This window comes from Octopus sinensis, linkage group LG3, assembly GCF_006345805.1.
Source record: "Octopus sinensis linkage group LG3, ASM634580v1, whole genome shotgun sequence".
Lineage (NCBI taxonomy): Eukaryota > Metazoa > Mollusca > Cephalopoda > Octopoda > Octopodidae > Octopus > Octopus sinensis.
This window is the reverse complement of record NC_042999.1, coordinates 4651396-4667775: the sequence shown is the minus strand read 5'-3', so window position 1 is coordinate 4667775 and position 16380 is coordinate 4651396. Positions and strand designations below refer to the sequence as shown.

General features: G+C 39.1%; 1 protein-coding gene across 1 annotated transcript in view; it reads right to left on the bottom strand.

The window, feature by feature from the left end:
- The window catches only part of LOC115209117, a 44348-nt gene extending 31022 nt beyond the window's left edge, over positions 1-13326 (bottom strand). The window contains exons 1-2 of the mRNA XM_029777249.2: positions 13225-13326; positions 2980-3162 (exon numbers count right to left, since the gene is read on the bottom strand). Coding sequence (XP_029633109.1) covers positions 2980-3162; positions 13225-13285 — 244 coding nt within the window. The 5' untranslated portion in view covers positions 13286-13326. The remainder of the gene's footprint in view (positions 1-2979; positions 3163-13224) is intronic.
- Between the last annotated feature and the right edge of the window lie 3054 nt (positions 13327-16380).

The window sequence follows — 16380 nt, the reverse complement described above, 5'->3', positions numbered from 1 at the left end:
AGTCTTCATACTACTTACTTATTGAATTACTTTTGAATTCCATACGTCTAACACTTATGGACAGGCTTACAAAATCAAAGCACAACACAGCACCCATGGCTTTCAGAAATATTTTTCACACTCAGAATTGCTGAACCATCGAATAAACTACCAGCTTCAAATGTTAGCAGTCAAGACACTACATCATCATCATCATCATCGTTTAATGTCCGCTTTCCATGCTAGCATGGGTTGGACGATTTGACTGAGGGCTGGCGAACCAGATGGCTGCACCAGGCTCCAATCTGATCTGGCAGAGTTTCTACAGCTGGATGCCCTTCCTAACGCCAACCACTCTGAGAGTGTAGTGGGTGCTTATAAAGTGCCACCGGCACGAGGACCAGTCTGGCGGTACTGGCAATGGCCACGCTCGAAAATGTTATTTTTTACGTGCCACCTGCACAGGAGTCACTCCAGCAGCACTGGCAATGATCTTGCTCGAATGTTTTGTTCACGTGCCACCAGCACAAGTGCCAGTGAGGTGACGCTGACAACGATCACGCTCAAATGGTGCTCTTTACGTGCCAGACAGCTGCTCAGGCAGTGATCCTGCTTGGATGGAGCTGCTAGCGCTCCACTGGCATGGGTGCCAGTCATCGGATTTGGTTCAAAACTTCCATGCTTCCTGATTCCCCCCCCACCCTCGTTTCCTCATCCTTTTTTTCTTTTTTAATCTAAGACTTATTCACTCTCACTTTACCCTCTTTTATTTGTTTCAGTCATTTGACTGTGGTCATGCTGGAGTACCGCCTTTAATCGAGCAAATCGACCCCAGGACTTATTCTTTGTAAGCCTAGTACTTATTCTATCAGGCTCTTTTGCCGAACTGCTAAGTTACAGGGATGTAAATACACCAGCATCGGTTGTCAAGCGATGTTGGTGGGGACAAACACAGACACACAAACACATACACACACATACATATATATACATACTAGCATTATGACCCATCATTGCCGGGTTATAGTGCTAGTGCATGTATATATGTGTATATATATGTGTACATATTACATGTACATCTATATATATACATCTATACATAAAATACAAAATACAAAGTTATATCTTGATATCACTAGTAATAACAATACTCAAAATATATAACAGACTGGAATTGTAGGCCCGTCTCTTGCAATTTCGATCAATTGTATCTTGTCCTCCCTCTTGTATAGAAGTGTGGCTACAATCCAGCCTACCTCTACTTCTGGGGGGACATTTCTAATTTTTATCCAGGACGTCCTGCGTCCCAGATATAAAGGTAAAAATAAAATATTTCCCCTTTGCAAGGTTCGAGTCAAGTACCCCCTTGCATGCTCTGTTGACTCGAACCTTGCTTCTATTGTGGCGAATTTACCGCCTCTGGTTAGATATCTTTCATAGTCACACCAAGACACTTTTCGATGGTGCTTTCCTCCAGGTGTTCAAATCTTTTTTTCCCTCTACATTGTATACTTTATAGACAATAGTCTTTTCTTTAATTTAATTTTTTATTTCGTTTAGTGGTGTTATCCTAGATTCACCGTCTTTGTCAGTGATCAATCCAAAATAGGTTTGTATTTCTTCCATTTTAATTTTAATGAGTTCGTGCCCACCAACGGCTGCAGCAAAATTCATTTTTGGACTTTCTTCTATCGAAGGCATTCTAACAAAAATGCTTCCGCGTAAATGGTGAAAATATTGTCAATTTCCCCAAACAGGGACACAATTCAATTTTTAAACAATAACCAAAGCTCCTTCTTCCAAAGGGGGAGGGTTACAATTATTTAACAAATGCAACACAATAACGTTTCCTTTACGAGGAACCAACAAACATGATAACAATAGTTAAACAGTAATAATAATAACAACAAACCTTACGGTGAATCAAAATGCAGTACGCAGTTGAAGCTATAGTCCTTTATGTATAAGAAATAAACCAACAGCAGTACTCAGTAGAAGCGGCTGTTCGAGAAAACAGACATTACATACAGCCAAACTTCATATAAATACTTAATGCTAGCTAATTAGCAGATAATCTAATGTAAAAGCCATGGTAAACGGTATGTGCACAGCTCCATCTGGACTATTCCATTTCTGCACACTAATTTTATTTTTAATTTATTCCCATTCATGTGAAACCACTTATTCAAGTTCAATTTTATACCAATTGCTATTTTTACTTTTGTTATGTTACGATTATATTATACTTTAGTTTGATTTTAATTATTACTTTCTACATATAATTCAATTGTTATTATTATCTCTAATTTTTATTGTTAAAGTGAAAGTATCTGACATAAAATAGAGAAATGTTTTTGTTTCACTTTTAACACATAATACTGAAATAGTGGAGAAGATATGATATTGCTATAGGCTCGCTCTAGGCAAGAAGTTGAACATTTTTTTGCCCATGAAACTACATGGACCCTAAGTAAGGCATGTGTAAAATTTGAATGAAATTGGTTGTGTAGTTCTCAAGTTTTAGGGAATCGTAGTGGAGAAGATATGATATTGCTGTGGGCTCGCCCTAGGCAAAAAGTTAAAAAGACAGACAGACACACAATCTCAGTTTTATATATATATGTATATACGACAGCCTCTCACGAGGCTTTGGTCAGCCCGAGCCTATAGTAGAAGACACTTGCCCAAGGTGCCACACAGTAGGACTGAACCCGGAACCATGTGGTTCATAAGCAAGCTACTTACCACACAGCTACTCCTATGCCTGTTCACTTCCTGTGCATATTTTATGTACTGTTCATACAGTTTCTTTTTTTTCTAATGAGTTTTAGTGGCCCTGAGCAGCACTGTGTACAATAAGTTCATTCATGAATCTAATGTAAGTTCAGATATGGCTGTACTTGAGTGGTAGTCTTAATCCGTTTCCTTGGTTTAAGACCAACCTCTTCATCATTCCTAAATTCTCGCTCTTTAAATTTTACCAAAAATTTCAATACTTACATTTCACTCTGTCTACTAACCAGTTATGTTCATCTTTAGTCAGTAACTGGACCAGGTTTTGACCATTTTGGGCACACACCATTGTAGCTATTTTCCAGGTAGTGCTACTGTAGCAGCGATACACCTTGCCGAGCAGAAGGTTATTCAGAGTCTTTTGAAGTTTCAAAGAATAAGGATGCAAGCCTGACAATAAAAATAATAATAATAATAACAACAACAACAGTAATCATAATAATAATAGAAGTGTTATCATGTACATTGTTTTGTCTCGGCATAAATGATGGGCTACAGCAAATATTCTGCTCAATACCACAGATTTGCTTGTCAGTTGTTTGACCGTAACCAGTTGAGCATGTCCCTTAGTGGCTGACAATATGTGCATCTCTGATCACGAGCAGAAGTAGTGGGGGAGCATCATAGCCATGTGTTGAAAGGAATTCCTAGAGGTTTGGATAATTCATCTTTGGAAACATGGGTGTTTCATCCAACATCCTTAAACAACCCGTATTCAGGGACCTTTTGAGCAGGATGGACTACTCAATCAGAAGAAAATTCTAATTGGGCTCCACCTGCAAGGTCATGCGCTGTTTATCTTGATATGAGATCACCATGTCATGCACATATGGTTGTGATGCATGTGCCTGGTGTACCCTTATCAGACGGGTAGTCATGATGGGTATACTGGGCTTTGTATATTTTACCCCAGTGTCACTTTGATGGCATGCACTACTCTCTCACTCAATAATAATAATAATAATAATAATAATAATAATGATAATATAATAATAATAATAATAATAATAATCCTTTCTTCTATAGATACAAGGGTTGAAAGTTTAAAGTGGAGGGCTAGTCGATTACAAAGATGATTACAAAAATCTTATATGAATCCTCAGGGGTCACATGGACCCTAGTTGAGAGCCACTGCAATAGAGCAAGACTGTTAATCCCCAGCCAACTAGACCTGTGGCACAGTTCCAAATTTCAGTTATATCCATAGATATTGGTTTCAAATTTTAGTGCAAGGCCGACAATTTCGGGGGAATAGGTACTTATTTTATTGGCACTGAAAGGGTGAAAGCCAAAGTCGACCTCATCAGAATTGAACTCAGGACATAAAGGATGAAATGCCTCAAAGTATTTTGTCTGGCATGCTAATGATTCTTATTTCTTTATTGCCCACAAGGGGCTAAACATAGAGGGGACAATGAAGGACAGACAAAGGTATTAAGTCGATTACATCGACCCCAGTGCATAACTGGTACTTTATTTATCGACCCTGAAAGGATGACAGACAAAGTCAACCTCGGTGGAATTTGAACTCAGAACGTAATGGCAGACAAAATGCCGCTAAGCATTTCGCCCGGCGTGCTAATGATTCTGCCAACTTGCCACCTTGGTTTCAAATTTTGGCACGAGGACTAAAATTTCATGTTGTGGGCTAAGATCATTAGATTGACCCCAGTGCTCAACTGGTACTTGTTTTATTGACCCTGAAAGGATGTATAGCAAAGTTAACCTTGGTAGAATTCGAAATCAGAGCATAAAGATGGACAAAATGCCGTTGGACATTTGACCGGCATGCTAACAATTCTGCTCATTCGCTGCCCTAAGAACACAACTATCATCATCATCATCATCATCGTTTAGCGTCCGTTTTCCATGCTAGCATGGGTTGGACGGTTCTACTGGGGTCTGTGAAGCCAGAAGGCTTCATCAGGCCCAGTCAAATCTGGCAGTGTTTCTACGGCTGGATGCCCTTCCTAACGCCAACCACTCCGTGAGTGTAGTGGGTGCTTTTTACGTGCCACCCGCACAGGTGCCAGACAGAGCTGGCAAACGGCCACGAACGGATGGTGCTTTTTATGTGCCACCGGCACAAGGGCCAGGCGAGGCTGGCAACGGACACGAAACGGGGCGGTGCTGGCAACGGTCGCGAAACGGAAGGTTCTCTTACATGCCACCGGCACTGGTAACACATCTGCAATTTCCATTGATCGATTTCGATTCTGATCCTCACTTGCCTCAACAGGTCTTCACAAGTAGAGTTTTGTGTCCCAAGAAGGGAAGGTATGCATACGTAGGCTGGCTCCATCCCAAGTAGAAGGCCACGGGTTATGGACTCACTTGTCCTGCCGGGTCTTCTCGTGCACAGCACACTTCCATAGGACTCGGTCTCTAGTCATTTCCTCAGTGAGACCTAAAGTTCGAAGGTCGTGCTTCACCACCTCGTCCCAGGTTTTCCTGGGTCTGCCTCTTCCACAGGTTCCCTCAACCGCTAGGGTGTGGCACTTTTTTACACAACTATCTTCATCCATTCTCGCCACATGACCATACCAGCGCAATCGTCTCTCTTGCACACCACAACTGATGCTTCTTAGGTCCAGCTTTTCTCTCAAGGTACTTACACTCTGTCGATTATGAACACTGACATTACACATCCATCGGAGCATACTGGCTTCATTTCTTGCGAGCTTACGCATATCCTCAGCAGTCACGGCCCATGTTTCACTGCCATGTAGCATGGCTGTTCGTACACACGCATCATACAGTCTGCCTTTCCCTCTGTGCGAGAGGCCTTTTGTCACCAGCAGGGGTAAGAGCTCTCTGAACTTTGCCCAAGCTATTCTTACTCTAGCAGTTACACTTTCAGCACACCCGCCCCGCTGCTGACTTGGTCACCTAGGTAACGGAAACTATCAACTATTTCTAGTTTTTCTCCCTGGAAAGTGACGGAAGTTGGTCTCAGAGCATTTTCAGTGTTTATTGTTCCTGAGCATCTGCCACATACAAAAACCATCTTCCTAGTTAGCTTTCCTTTGACATTGCTGCATCTCTTATGTGTCCATAGCTTAGGGAAATGTGTGAAGCACCCGACAAGTGCAAATATCTCACATGGATATAAATCCTATGATGATGATCCCCAGGTGCCCCACAACTTGTCAAAAGTGCGTGTAAAGCATATGCAGTAATGTACAAATGTCTGGAAAGTGAACAGTGTATGAGTCAGATACATGCTTGTGTGTGTATGGAGGGGAGAACACCAGGTGTAGTGTTGGCGAATATCAGGAAGCATGGAAGTTTTGAAGGATGCAGTGCTCCGACAACTAACAACTGATGCCGGCAGTTTGTTCCATGCTTCAGCAACTCTTAGCATGAACAAATGTTTCTGAAAGTCATGGGAGCTGTGTTGTTTTCTGACGTTGTTAACATGTCCACGGGTGTTAGACAGATGGAGTTTGAAAAGGTGTGTTACATTTCTGCAGTGGTTGACTTTGCCTTTCATCCTTTCAGGGTAGATAGACTCAATATAATCAACTGACTCCCAACTCACCCAAAACCTCAGGCGTTTTGCCAATAGACAAAAGGATTATTCATGGCTTTGTCTGCTTCAAGATCTACTGTTCAAAAAACAAAAGAATTATCTTACATTCTCTCAGAGGTTTATAATATTCTTATGATGTCAACAATATCTGTTAATTTATTTTTGTTTTAATTATCACACTAATTACTCTTAAGAAAGGCATAAATATTTCTTATCTGAAACATTAATGTGTTATACCAACCAGGAAAAGACAATGACATGCCACTCCAGTTGGACTGCACCGAGATAAATTAAATATGAAAGTTAAGTTGATCTGAAAATATATTTTAATAAATAGAAAATATTCTGTTATCATTGCTATTTGTATCTAGAAAACATTCACTGACTGTTATGGCAAGAGTCATTGACACCCCTGTTCAATTGGAAGAATGGCCTAGCCGAACTCTTATAGAGAGTAACATATTGGTTGAGATGAGAGAACAGTGGTAGGAGTTGTTGAGAGTTTGTAACAGTTGTAGGAAGTCACTGAGATTGTTGGGTGTTTGTATTTATTGGAGTATCGGGTTTAGTGGAGTAATTTGAATCATGTCGTGTGAAGACAGTTGTGTCTATCCCCGCTTTGTGAAACCTGTATATCAAACACATAGAAGGATATAAAACTAATGGCAGGATGCCCTTCCTAACTGTAGATCTGGCAGAGTTTCTACAGTTATGAAGGGCATCCAGCTGTAGAAACTGTGCCAGATCAGATTGGAGCCTGGTGCAGCCATCTGGTTCGCCAGCCCTCTGTCAAAATCGTCCAACCCATGCTAGCATGGAAAGCGGACGTTAAGCGATGATGATGATGATGAATGAAATTAGTTTATTTTTATCTGAGGATTACTAATATGTTCTTAATAAGGTTTCTGATTTTGACACAAAGCCAGTAATTATGTGGGGAGAGGTCGTAGTTTATGCCACCAGCCCCAGTGGCTTAATGGTTAGGGTGTTTGGCTTCTGATCATAAGATTGTGAGTTTGAATCCCAGTAGTATGTTGTGTCCTTGAGCAAGGTACTTCATTTCACTTTGCTCCAGTCCACTCAGCTGGCAAAAATGAATAATACCTGGAGTTCAAAGGGGCCAGTGTTGTCACATTCTGTATCATGCTGAATCTCCCTGGGAACTATATTCTCTGTGGTGGGGTGCTCATTGAGGATCTCCCTTCCCAGTTATGCGGGTTCAGGTTCAGTCCCACCGTATGGCACATTGGGGAAGTGATATCTACTATGGACTCAGGCTGATCAAAGCCTTGGTAGATGGAAAATGATAAAAACTCATTGTATATATATATATATATATATATAGCAAGGTCGTTGCCAGTGCTGCTGGACTGGCTCCTGTGCAGTAGGTGGAATGTAGAAAACACTATTTGGACATAGCCATTGCCAGTACCACCAGACTGGCCCTCATGCCAGTGGCACATAAAAAGCACCCACTACACTCTCGGAGTGGTTGGCGTTAGGAAGGGCATCCAGCTGTAGAAGCTCTGCGAGATCAAGATTGGAGCCTGGTGCAGCCATCTGGCTCACCAGAACTCAGTCAAATCGTCCAACCCATGCTAGCATGGAAAGCAGATGTTAAATGATGATGATGATGAGATGATAATATATATGTTTGTTGCACACACACGTCTTTACTAGTATATACACAGTGAAGCTATACAATAGCGTCGTATTTATTACGATTGCTATTTTCCAGTAAATATCGGTGCTTCGTTGTGCCATTTATTTACTTTTATATATATGTATGTATATATACATATATGTGTGTGTGTGTGTTTTCCTTTGTCTAGATGTCATGTGGTGATTGAAAATAAGCATCACTGTCACATAAACATTGTTGTTTGTTTCTACAAAAAGCTTGCTTGCTCATACAGAAATATTCCTTGTTTGAAAACAAGTAATAATAGTTGGTTGTCGGCAGGGAAAGCATTTGGCCATAGAGAAATCTGCCTCACTAAAACCCATACAACCCATGCAAACATGGAAAAGCAGACATTAAATTATGATGATGATGATGATGATGACGATGATGTAATCATTTGGTTAATGCAAATATATACTGAGATGTAATACTAATTTTGTAATCAGTGATGGTCAATTAAATCAAGCAAGAACAGGTGAGAGAGATGAGAGACTATCATATGGGGGCAGGCAACATGACCCACATATACTTGTGATAGCTCTGCCTAAAGTTGAATTCATTCACCTTTTGCTCAGAAGTTCTAGAACCTTCTATAGACCATTTGGTAATAAGATTTCAGCTCACCAATTGATCTAATTGGTTGAGTATGCAGCCTAAGTCTGAAGCTGGGAAATATGATGCTTCAAAACACAGACATCTTACAAAAAAGTCAGACAAATGAAGTGAATTCATGGCTCACAGGACAGCTGCTGTGCTTACCTTGGATTGTAGGGTCACCTGCTGTGCTTGAGGAGACCTATTGAGTCAAGTACATCAACATCAATATCAAAATAAAAATCAAATGGAAATTGTAGTTGTGATAACCGTGCCGGTGGTATGTAAAAAACTCCATCTGAATGTGGTGGATGCCAGCGCCACCTTGATTGGCCTCCGTGCCGGTGGCATGTAAAAAGCACCAACTGATCGTGGCTGTTGCCAGTCTCCTCTGAACCCTGCGCCGGTGGCATGTGAAAAGCACCCACCACACTCACAGAGTGGTTGGCATTAGGAAGGGCATCCAGCTGTAGAAACACTGCTAGACCAGACTGGAGCCTGGTGCAGCCTCCTGGCTTCCCAGACCCCGGTCGAACCATCCAACCCATGCCAGCATGGAAAACGAATGTTAAACGATGATGATGATGATAATGATTTGGCAAGTTGTTATGTTGGTGAACGATAGAAATAGGTGAAGGTGTTAAACTGCTGTAGATAGTTCAGAATAACAAATGATTCACTTTCTACCAAGTAGAGTAGGATTGGGGAGAGTATAAGAGAGATAAGAGGGGGTGCCTGAAGTCTACAAGGACATTGACTTCATTGAGAGATAGATGTGATCGTCATGGCAGGACAACAGATACTCAAATATCTGCTGGTAACTGAAAGAGTTCATAAAATGGTTTGTGACAATAGATGACCCAAGAGGAATAATAAGAGATCTTGAGCCAGAGTAATTACAAGTCTTCATTGCTGATGACCAGGTGAGAGAAATGACAGGTGCAATCAGTGGATTCTATATAAGTTTAGATATCACCTTTCAGGTGAAATTTTGAAACTGTATCATGTCTGATAGAGATAGGATAATAATAGACGTAGAAAAATCTGTGATTGAAGATATTTAACAATTTTTCACAAACCCAAGTCAAGTGTTGTCTTGTAGATCTTTACCATTTATAACGACTGACTTCTTTGTTTATAATTTACTCACTTTTTTATATGTATTGAAATTTTTTTAATTCATCATCATCATCATCGTTTAACATCCGTTTTCCATGCTAGCATGGGTTGGACGGTTTAACCGGAGTCTGGGAAGCCAGAAGGCTGCACCAGGCTCCAGTCTGATCTGGCAGTGTTTCTACAGCTGGATGCCCTTCCTAACGCCAACCATTCCGTGAGTGTAGTGGGTGCTTTTTACGTGCCAGGCGAGGCTGGCAATGGCCACGATCGGTTGGTGCTTTTTATGTGCCACCGGCACGGAGGCCAGTCAAGGCGGTGCTGGCAACGGCCACGTTCAGATGGATCTTTTTACATGTCACCAGCACTGGTATCACAACTACAATTTCCATTTGATTTTATTATTATGAATTATTGAAGACTGATCTCAAAATACTGAGTCTTATGAAGGAGACGACAGGGGACTGAGATCTGTGGTGTATTGTTGTAGTTGAGAAGACCTGCCCACCACAACAGAAATGATATCGCAAAACTAACATACTATGTAAAAAGCACTGATGTTGGTGCTGGTGCTACATGAAAAGCAATGGTGCTGGTGCCATATAAAAAGCAGTGGTGATAGTACCACCTATAAGTTACTAGTGATAGTGTCACCTAAAAAACACCGGTGCTGGTGCCATGTAAAAGGTGTTACATAAAAAGCAGTGGTAATAGTACCAAGTAAAAGGCACTGGTGATAGTGCCACCTAAAAGGCACTGGTGATGGTGTCACATAGAAAGCAGTGGTAATAGTACCAAGTAAAAGGCACTGGTATGGTGTCACATAAAAAGCAGTGGTGATAGTGCCATCTAAAAGACACAGGTGCTGGTGTCACATGAAAATCACTCAGTACACTCTGTAAAGTGGTTGGCACTAGAAAGGGCTTCAAGTGGTAGAAACCAAGCCCAAAACAGACTCTGGAAACTGGTGCAGCCCTGGCATTATCAGCTCCTGTCAAACCATTCAACCCATGCCAGCATGGAAAATGGAAGTTACACGATGATTATGATAATGAGAGAAATGCATATCATTCTGTTATCAAATATGTTATTACTAAAGTGATACTCATTATATGGACTTTGGAAGAATACTTTTACCACCCTTGGATTGATATCTGGAAACATTGTGTGCATAATCTAACTTTTATCAAATCTCTTGGTACTTATAAAAAAAAAAGCACTAAAATGAATGCTGATATTCAAAAGAAAAATGCTTTTTACCTTAAAATAAAATTAAATAAAGCAAATTTCTCATTTGTATAACTTCTCCCATAATTACTCTGGTATTTACTCTTTCTTCTCTTTGTCTGTCTCTATCGCTTTTTCTCTTTCAATGTGTGTGTATGCGTGTGAAGGGCATTCTCTTACTCATTGCCTGCCACCAAGCTTAGTATAGAACTCTCTTACTTATGTTAACTCTGCCTGTATATCTTTTTTATTCTCTCTCCCTCTCTATATGATGTAAAATCTGACTAGAGAAATCAACCAACCAACCGGCTATTATTAGCTTTTTTATTCTTTAGCTGTTTCAATCATCAGACTATGGCCATGCTGGGGCATCACCTTGAAGAATTTTAGTTGAACCAATCAACCCCAGTACTTAATTTTTAAACCTGGTACTTATTCAAGAGGTCCCTCGTGCCAAACAGGGATGTAAACACACCAACACCAGTTGTTAAGCAGTGGTGAGGAAAAACATAGACACACGCACATATATATGATGGGCTTCTTTGGTTGGCCCAAAGCTATAATAGAAAATACTTGCTCAAGGTGGGATTGAACCTAGAACCATGTGGCTGGGAAGCAAACAGTGTTAGGAACATAAATTGTGACTAAGGTTTAGTGGAAGATTTTAATTTAGAACCTATGAAAACAAGACATTTGTACTACAGAGCCAGAGGTGGTTTCAGCCACGTTAGCACACTGGGCGAAATGCTTAGCGGTATTTCGTCTGTCTTTATATTCTGAGTTCCAATTCCACCAAGGTCAACTTTGTCTTTCATCCTTTCAGGGTTGAAAAATTAGATACCAGTTGCGTGCTGGGGTCGATCTAATGGACTGGCCCCCTCCCCCAAAATTTCAGGCCTTTTGCCTTGAGTAGAAAAGTACCAGAACTATTTACCATTTTTACAGAATAAGGTGACCATAACTGATAGATGCATATTAGTTAATGCTTAATTTCATTTGCTCTCACATTGAATATTAATTAAAACAAACCTAGAGTGTTTCAACAAAAATATGGTAATGGAAGGGTTAAATATAATTTCATGCACTATTTTTAATTAAATAAAGTTGGATTTTGATAAATTTAGGTGGATTAAGATTATCATATTTCTATTTAATCTTTTCCTGCTTTTATTAAGCTGGGAGATCCCTAATTCTATTGTTTTATTGAGATGGTGTTGGTGAAGGATCAACTATATAGATATGGGAATTAAACAAATGATAATTGATCTACAAAAGGTGGGCGGGGATTAAAAAGAAAAAGTAATAGAAAAAAAAGGGGAAAAAATGAAATAATGTCATAAGAATCTATGAAGATAAATTCGTGTTTTATGAGTTCAGATTTTCTACGTTCTTATGATGTCAACAACAGACAATTATTGGTGGTAAGAAGAAAGTTTCTAAAACACAGGGAAATTTGAAGGGATGCTTTGAGCCAATGGTAGAACATCTCTCATGTTTACAAGAGATATGGGGGCAAGTCCCACTGGCAGGCTTTGACTTTTTTTCTATCCAAAAGGGGTTCTATAATCTGATATATACATGCTGTTATTTATAGCCTTATCTACTTCAAGTTCAAATATCAAAAGCAAATTATTTATCCTTTAACTTGTTCCAGTCACTAGCCTGTGGCTATGCTGGAGCACCGCTTTGAAGAACTTTTTTGTTGATTGAATTGACACCAGGACTTAATTTTTTCAAACCTGGTATTTATTCTATTGGTCTCTTTTGCTGAACTGCTAGGTTACTGGGATGTAAACACACCAACAGTGGCACTGGTTGTCAAGCAGTGGTGGAGACAAACACAACCACCCCCTATATATATATATATATATATATATATATGGAACACTTAGCCATTAACAGAATGAGAACAGTGAAAAAGTTTTCAATAGAAAATACTGCTTTACAAATGTATTACTTTCTAGTATATATATATATATATATATAAAGGGATTCTTTCCATTTCTGTCTACCAAATTTACTCACAAGTCTTTGGTCATGGCCAAGGCTATAATAGAAGATACTTTTCCAAGGTGCCATGTAGTGGGACTGAACCCGGAACCATGTGGTTGAGAAGCAAGCTCTTCTTACCACACACGTAAGGAAATAACAATCTTTTTAAAAATAGATTTTAAGTATAATTTCAACATTTATATCAGTAGTTTTGGGATATATTTTTTATGTTTTTTTTCGGAATTTGTTCAAAAAAGAAAATAGTTTAACAATGATGTTGAAGAAAAAATACCAAAAGAAATCTTACCTGATGAGGACAAGATTGCAATAAAAGCAAGAATGATATGTTTTGGTAAGATTCTTGACATGATAATTCTTGGGAATTAATTAAAGTTTTGGTTTCAGCTTCTGTTTTTCTCAAATGAAATGCTGTGAAATCACCCTTATTAATTATACTCATGTTAATCAATTCTGACATTGAATATCAATAATCATTAAAATCTGTTCTTTACATGAATGGATTGATTTGAAGACAATGAAGAGATTTCATGTTAGGAGGAAATCAATTGAAACAGATGGCAAATATTCTACTGTATGTGGTTTTTTTTGTTTCATTTTTTCCATTTTGATACTTAACTCGTGTGAATGTTTCAATCCAGCAGCTTTATTCTCTGTTTGATTAAGAATGGTGAGGAAGTAGAGCAAAATTTCTTTATAAGTTATAAAGAAAAAAATCATTGGTGTCTTTGGCTTTTTGTTTAATTTGGTGTTAATTTATATCCTCCTTCTAGGATTATGTAAGATTATAACTATTTCAGAAGTGAAATTCAACACTGCCATCTTCCTTTATTATTTAATCAAATATATGAAGATAGATTAGACAGTTTCAAAGATAATTCTCAATGGTATTGATTCTCATACTAAAACCGTTGAAAAATAGCTCATAAAATACAGTTTTTGTACACTAAATCCTTCAGTCAACAACCATTGTTCATGAACATCATATCAATACTTTCATGGACACCGTTTCAAATAAATTTGTACTTGTTGTCTGCAAATCAATCTGTATGGTTTATTGATAAAAAAATGTTTCTCTTGATAGGTGCAGGAGAAACTGTGTGGTTAAGAAGTTTACTTTGCAACCAAGTGGATCTAAGTTCGATCCCACTATGCAGCACCTTGGGCAAGTGTCTTCCACTGTAGTTCCAGTGAATTTGATTAATGCAAACTGTATAGAAGCAAATGCCACTGACTGATGCCATTGTTGCCAAACGATGTCAGTGCTGCCAACAGATTCCAGTACTGCTAACCGATGCCAGTGCCACCAACTGAGGCCAGTGCCGCCTGACTAGCACCCATGCTGGTGGAATGTAAAAAGCACTATTCGGGCATGGTCGATGCCAGTGCTGCTTCACTGGCTCCTGTGCCAGTGGCATGTAAAAAGCATCCACTACACTCTTGAAGTGGTTGGCATTAGGAAGGGTATCCAGCTGTAGAAACCATGCCAAATCAGATTGGAGCCTGGTACAGCCTCCCGGCTTGCTAGTTCTCAGTCAAACCGTCCAGCCCATGCCAGCATGGAAATTGGACGTTAAACGAACACATTGATGGTGATGCATACATATAACATTAATTCTTGTCCCCATTCTCAGTCACAATTGCCCAACGAATGGGAACGTGAAACTCTGAGGAGCAGTTTTTTGTGAATTTTTGTGATGTTTTTGCAGCTTTAATAATAAAGAGTATATATGGTCCGGCATTCACCATGATAGATCACTAGCCACTAAACCTTATTCTGTTTTCTCTCTCTATTTATTTTTGTGTTCCTGTCTGTTGAAGAGCATAGGCTCGAAACGTAAAAGACTTTCTCACTTCCCGAGCATTAAACTAATATATCTGTTTGTTGTTTATACACCCATGTTCATCTTTTGTTTTTTTGTAAATTCTCACTATATATATATATATATATATATCTATTATATAAAATCCGTTCTGTCTGTCTGTGTGTCTTCTAGGATCTCGGGCATCCTTCATCCGATTGCGCTCAAATTTGATATGTAGATACCGACGGTATCACGGCATGTATAAGTCTTGAAAAAATTACAAAAATCAATTCCAGGTGAGAATGCGATCGATAGAGCCGTGGGAACGTGCATTTGTATGTGCAAATATATCAGCTGTGGTGATCGATACTACGTGTATGCAAGAAAAATGCACGTGCAGTTTGCGCAAAAAATCATGATGCTTTTCCATCTAGATTTACCTCCAGCTAACCCATTTGCATGCATCGTTTTTGTCCTGCTTTTCTTCTGTTAGCCTGTGCATAACTGCACCTTCCATTTTTTGTTGTTTTTGTACTGCTTAAAGGCACATTTCTTTCCTGCCAAGCTTACTGTTTAAACCATGTTTGTGTTCTCCCAGTCAACAGCCTCATCATTTCTGGTACTTTAAACTCTTCAGTTGCATATTTGTGGGAATAAAATCGTTTTTCTTTGGAATAGAAGAAAAGTCTATCTTTATTTCTTCTTTTGCTAGTGTCTCAAATTTAGGTTAACTCAGTTTTTCTCAAAGGGGAGGCCTATGGGACAAGTTGTTTTGAGAAAATTTGGTTTAAATGTTTTACAACTCAGCACTGTCAATTGGATGGAGGGGGGGGGGAGTTTTGCTCGTATCTATCTATCTATCTATCTATCTATCTATCTATCTATCTATCTATCTATCTATCTATATATATATATATATATATATATATATAATTGTGTCTGGGGAGAGTCATTCTGTTTTAATACCTTATTAACACACTCACTGGTTTGATTTCCTCTCATTTACTTATTTTATTTTCATTGCATTTTGCAACCTTTTCAATAGTCGTTGACTCTGTCCATTATCAGAGCTGTGTTCCTTTTGTTTGTTTGTGCATGTGTGTGTGTCAGAGTGCATATGTATACACATATGTATATATATATATGTATGTGTGTGTGTGCATGCACATATATATGCATGCATGTTTGTATGTTTCCATGTATGTATTCTGCATATTCATGTGTTTGTGTGTTCATGTTTGCGTATGTGTGTGTGAATTTGTGTGTGTATGTTTGAGTGTGTCTATGTGTATGTGTTTGTGTGACTACGTACGTGCATCTGTTATGTATGGATGTGTGTCTCCATATGTCTCCTTGTCTGTATATGGTCATGTGTTTCATTCTTCATTTGTGTATGTATGTGTGTATGTGCTTGTCTGTCCGTATTACCTATGTACCTATCTGTCTATTTATCTATCTGTTTACTTACATTTACCTATACACACACACACACATATCTATATAACAGCCTACTAACAACTCTACTTACCAACAGTCTATATAAACTGTGGGTATTGGGGTATGACTACCTTCTACACATATATCCTATTTAGTAATGGAGATGTTTCATTTATGAGGATGTACTCCTGTACTAGTCTGAG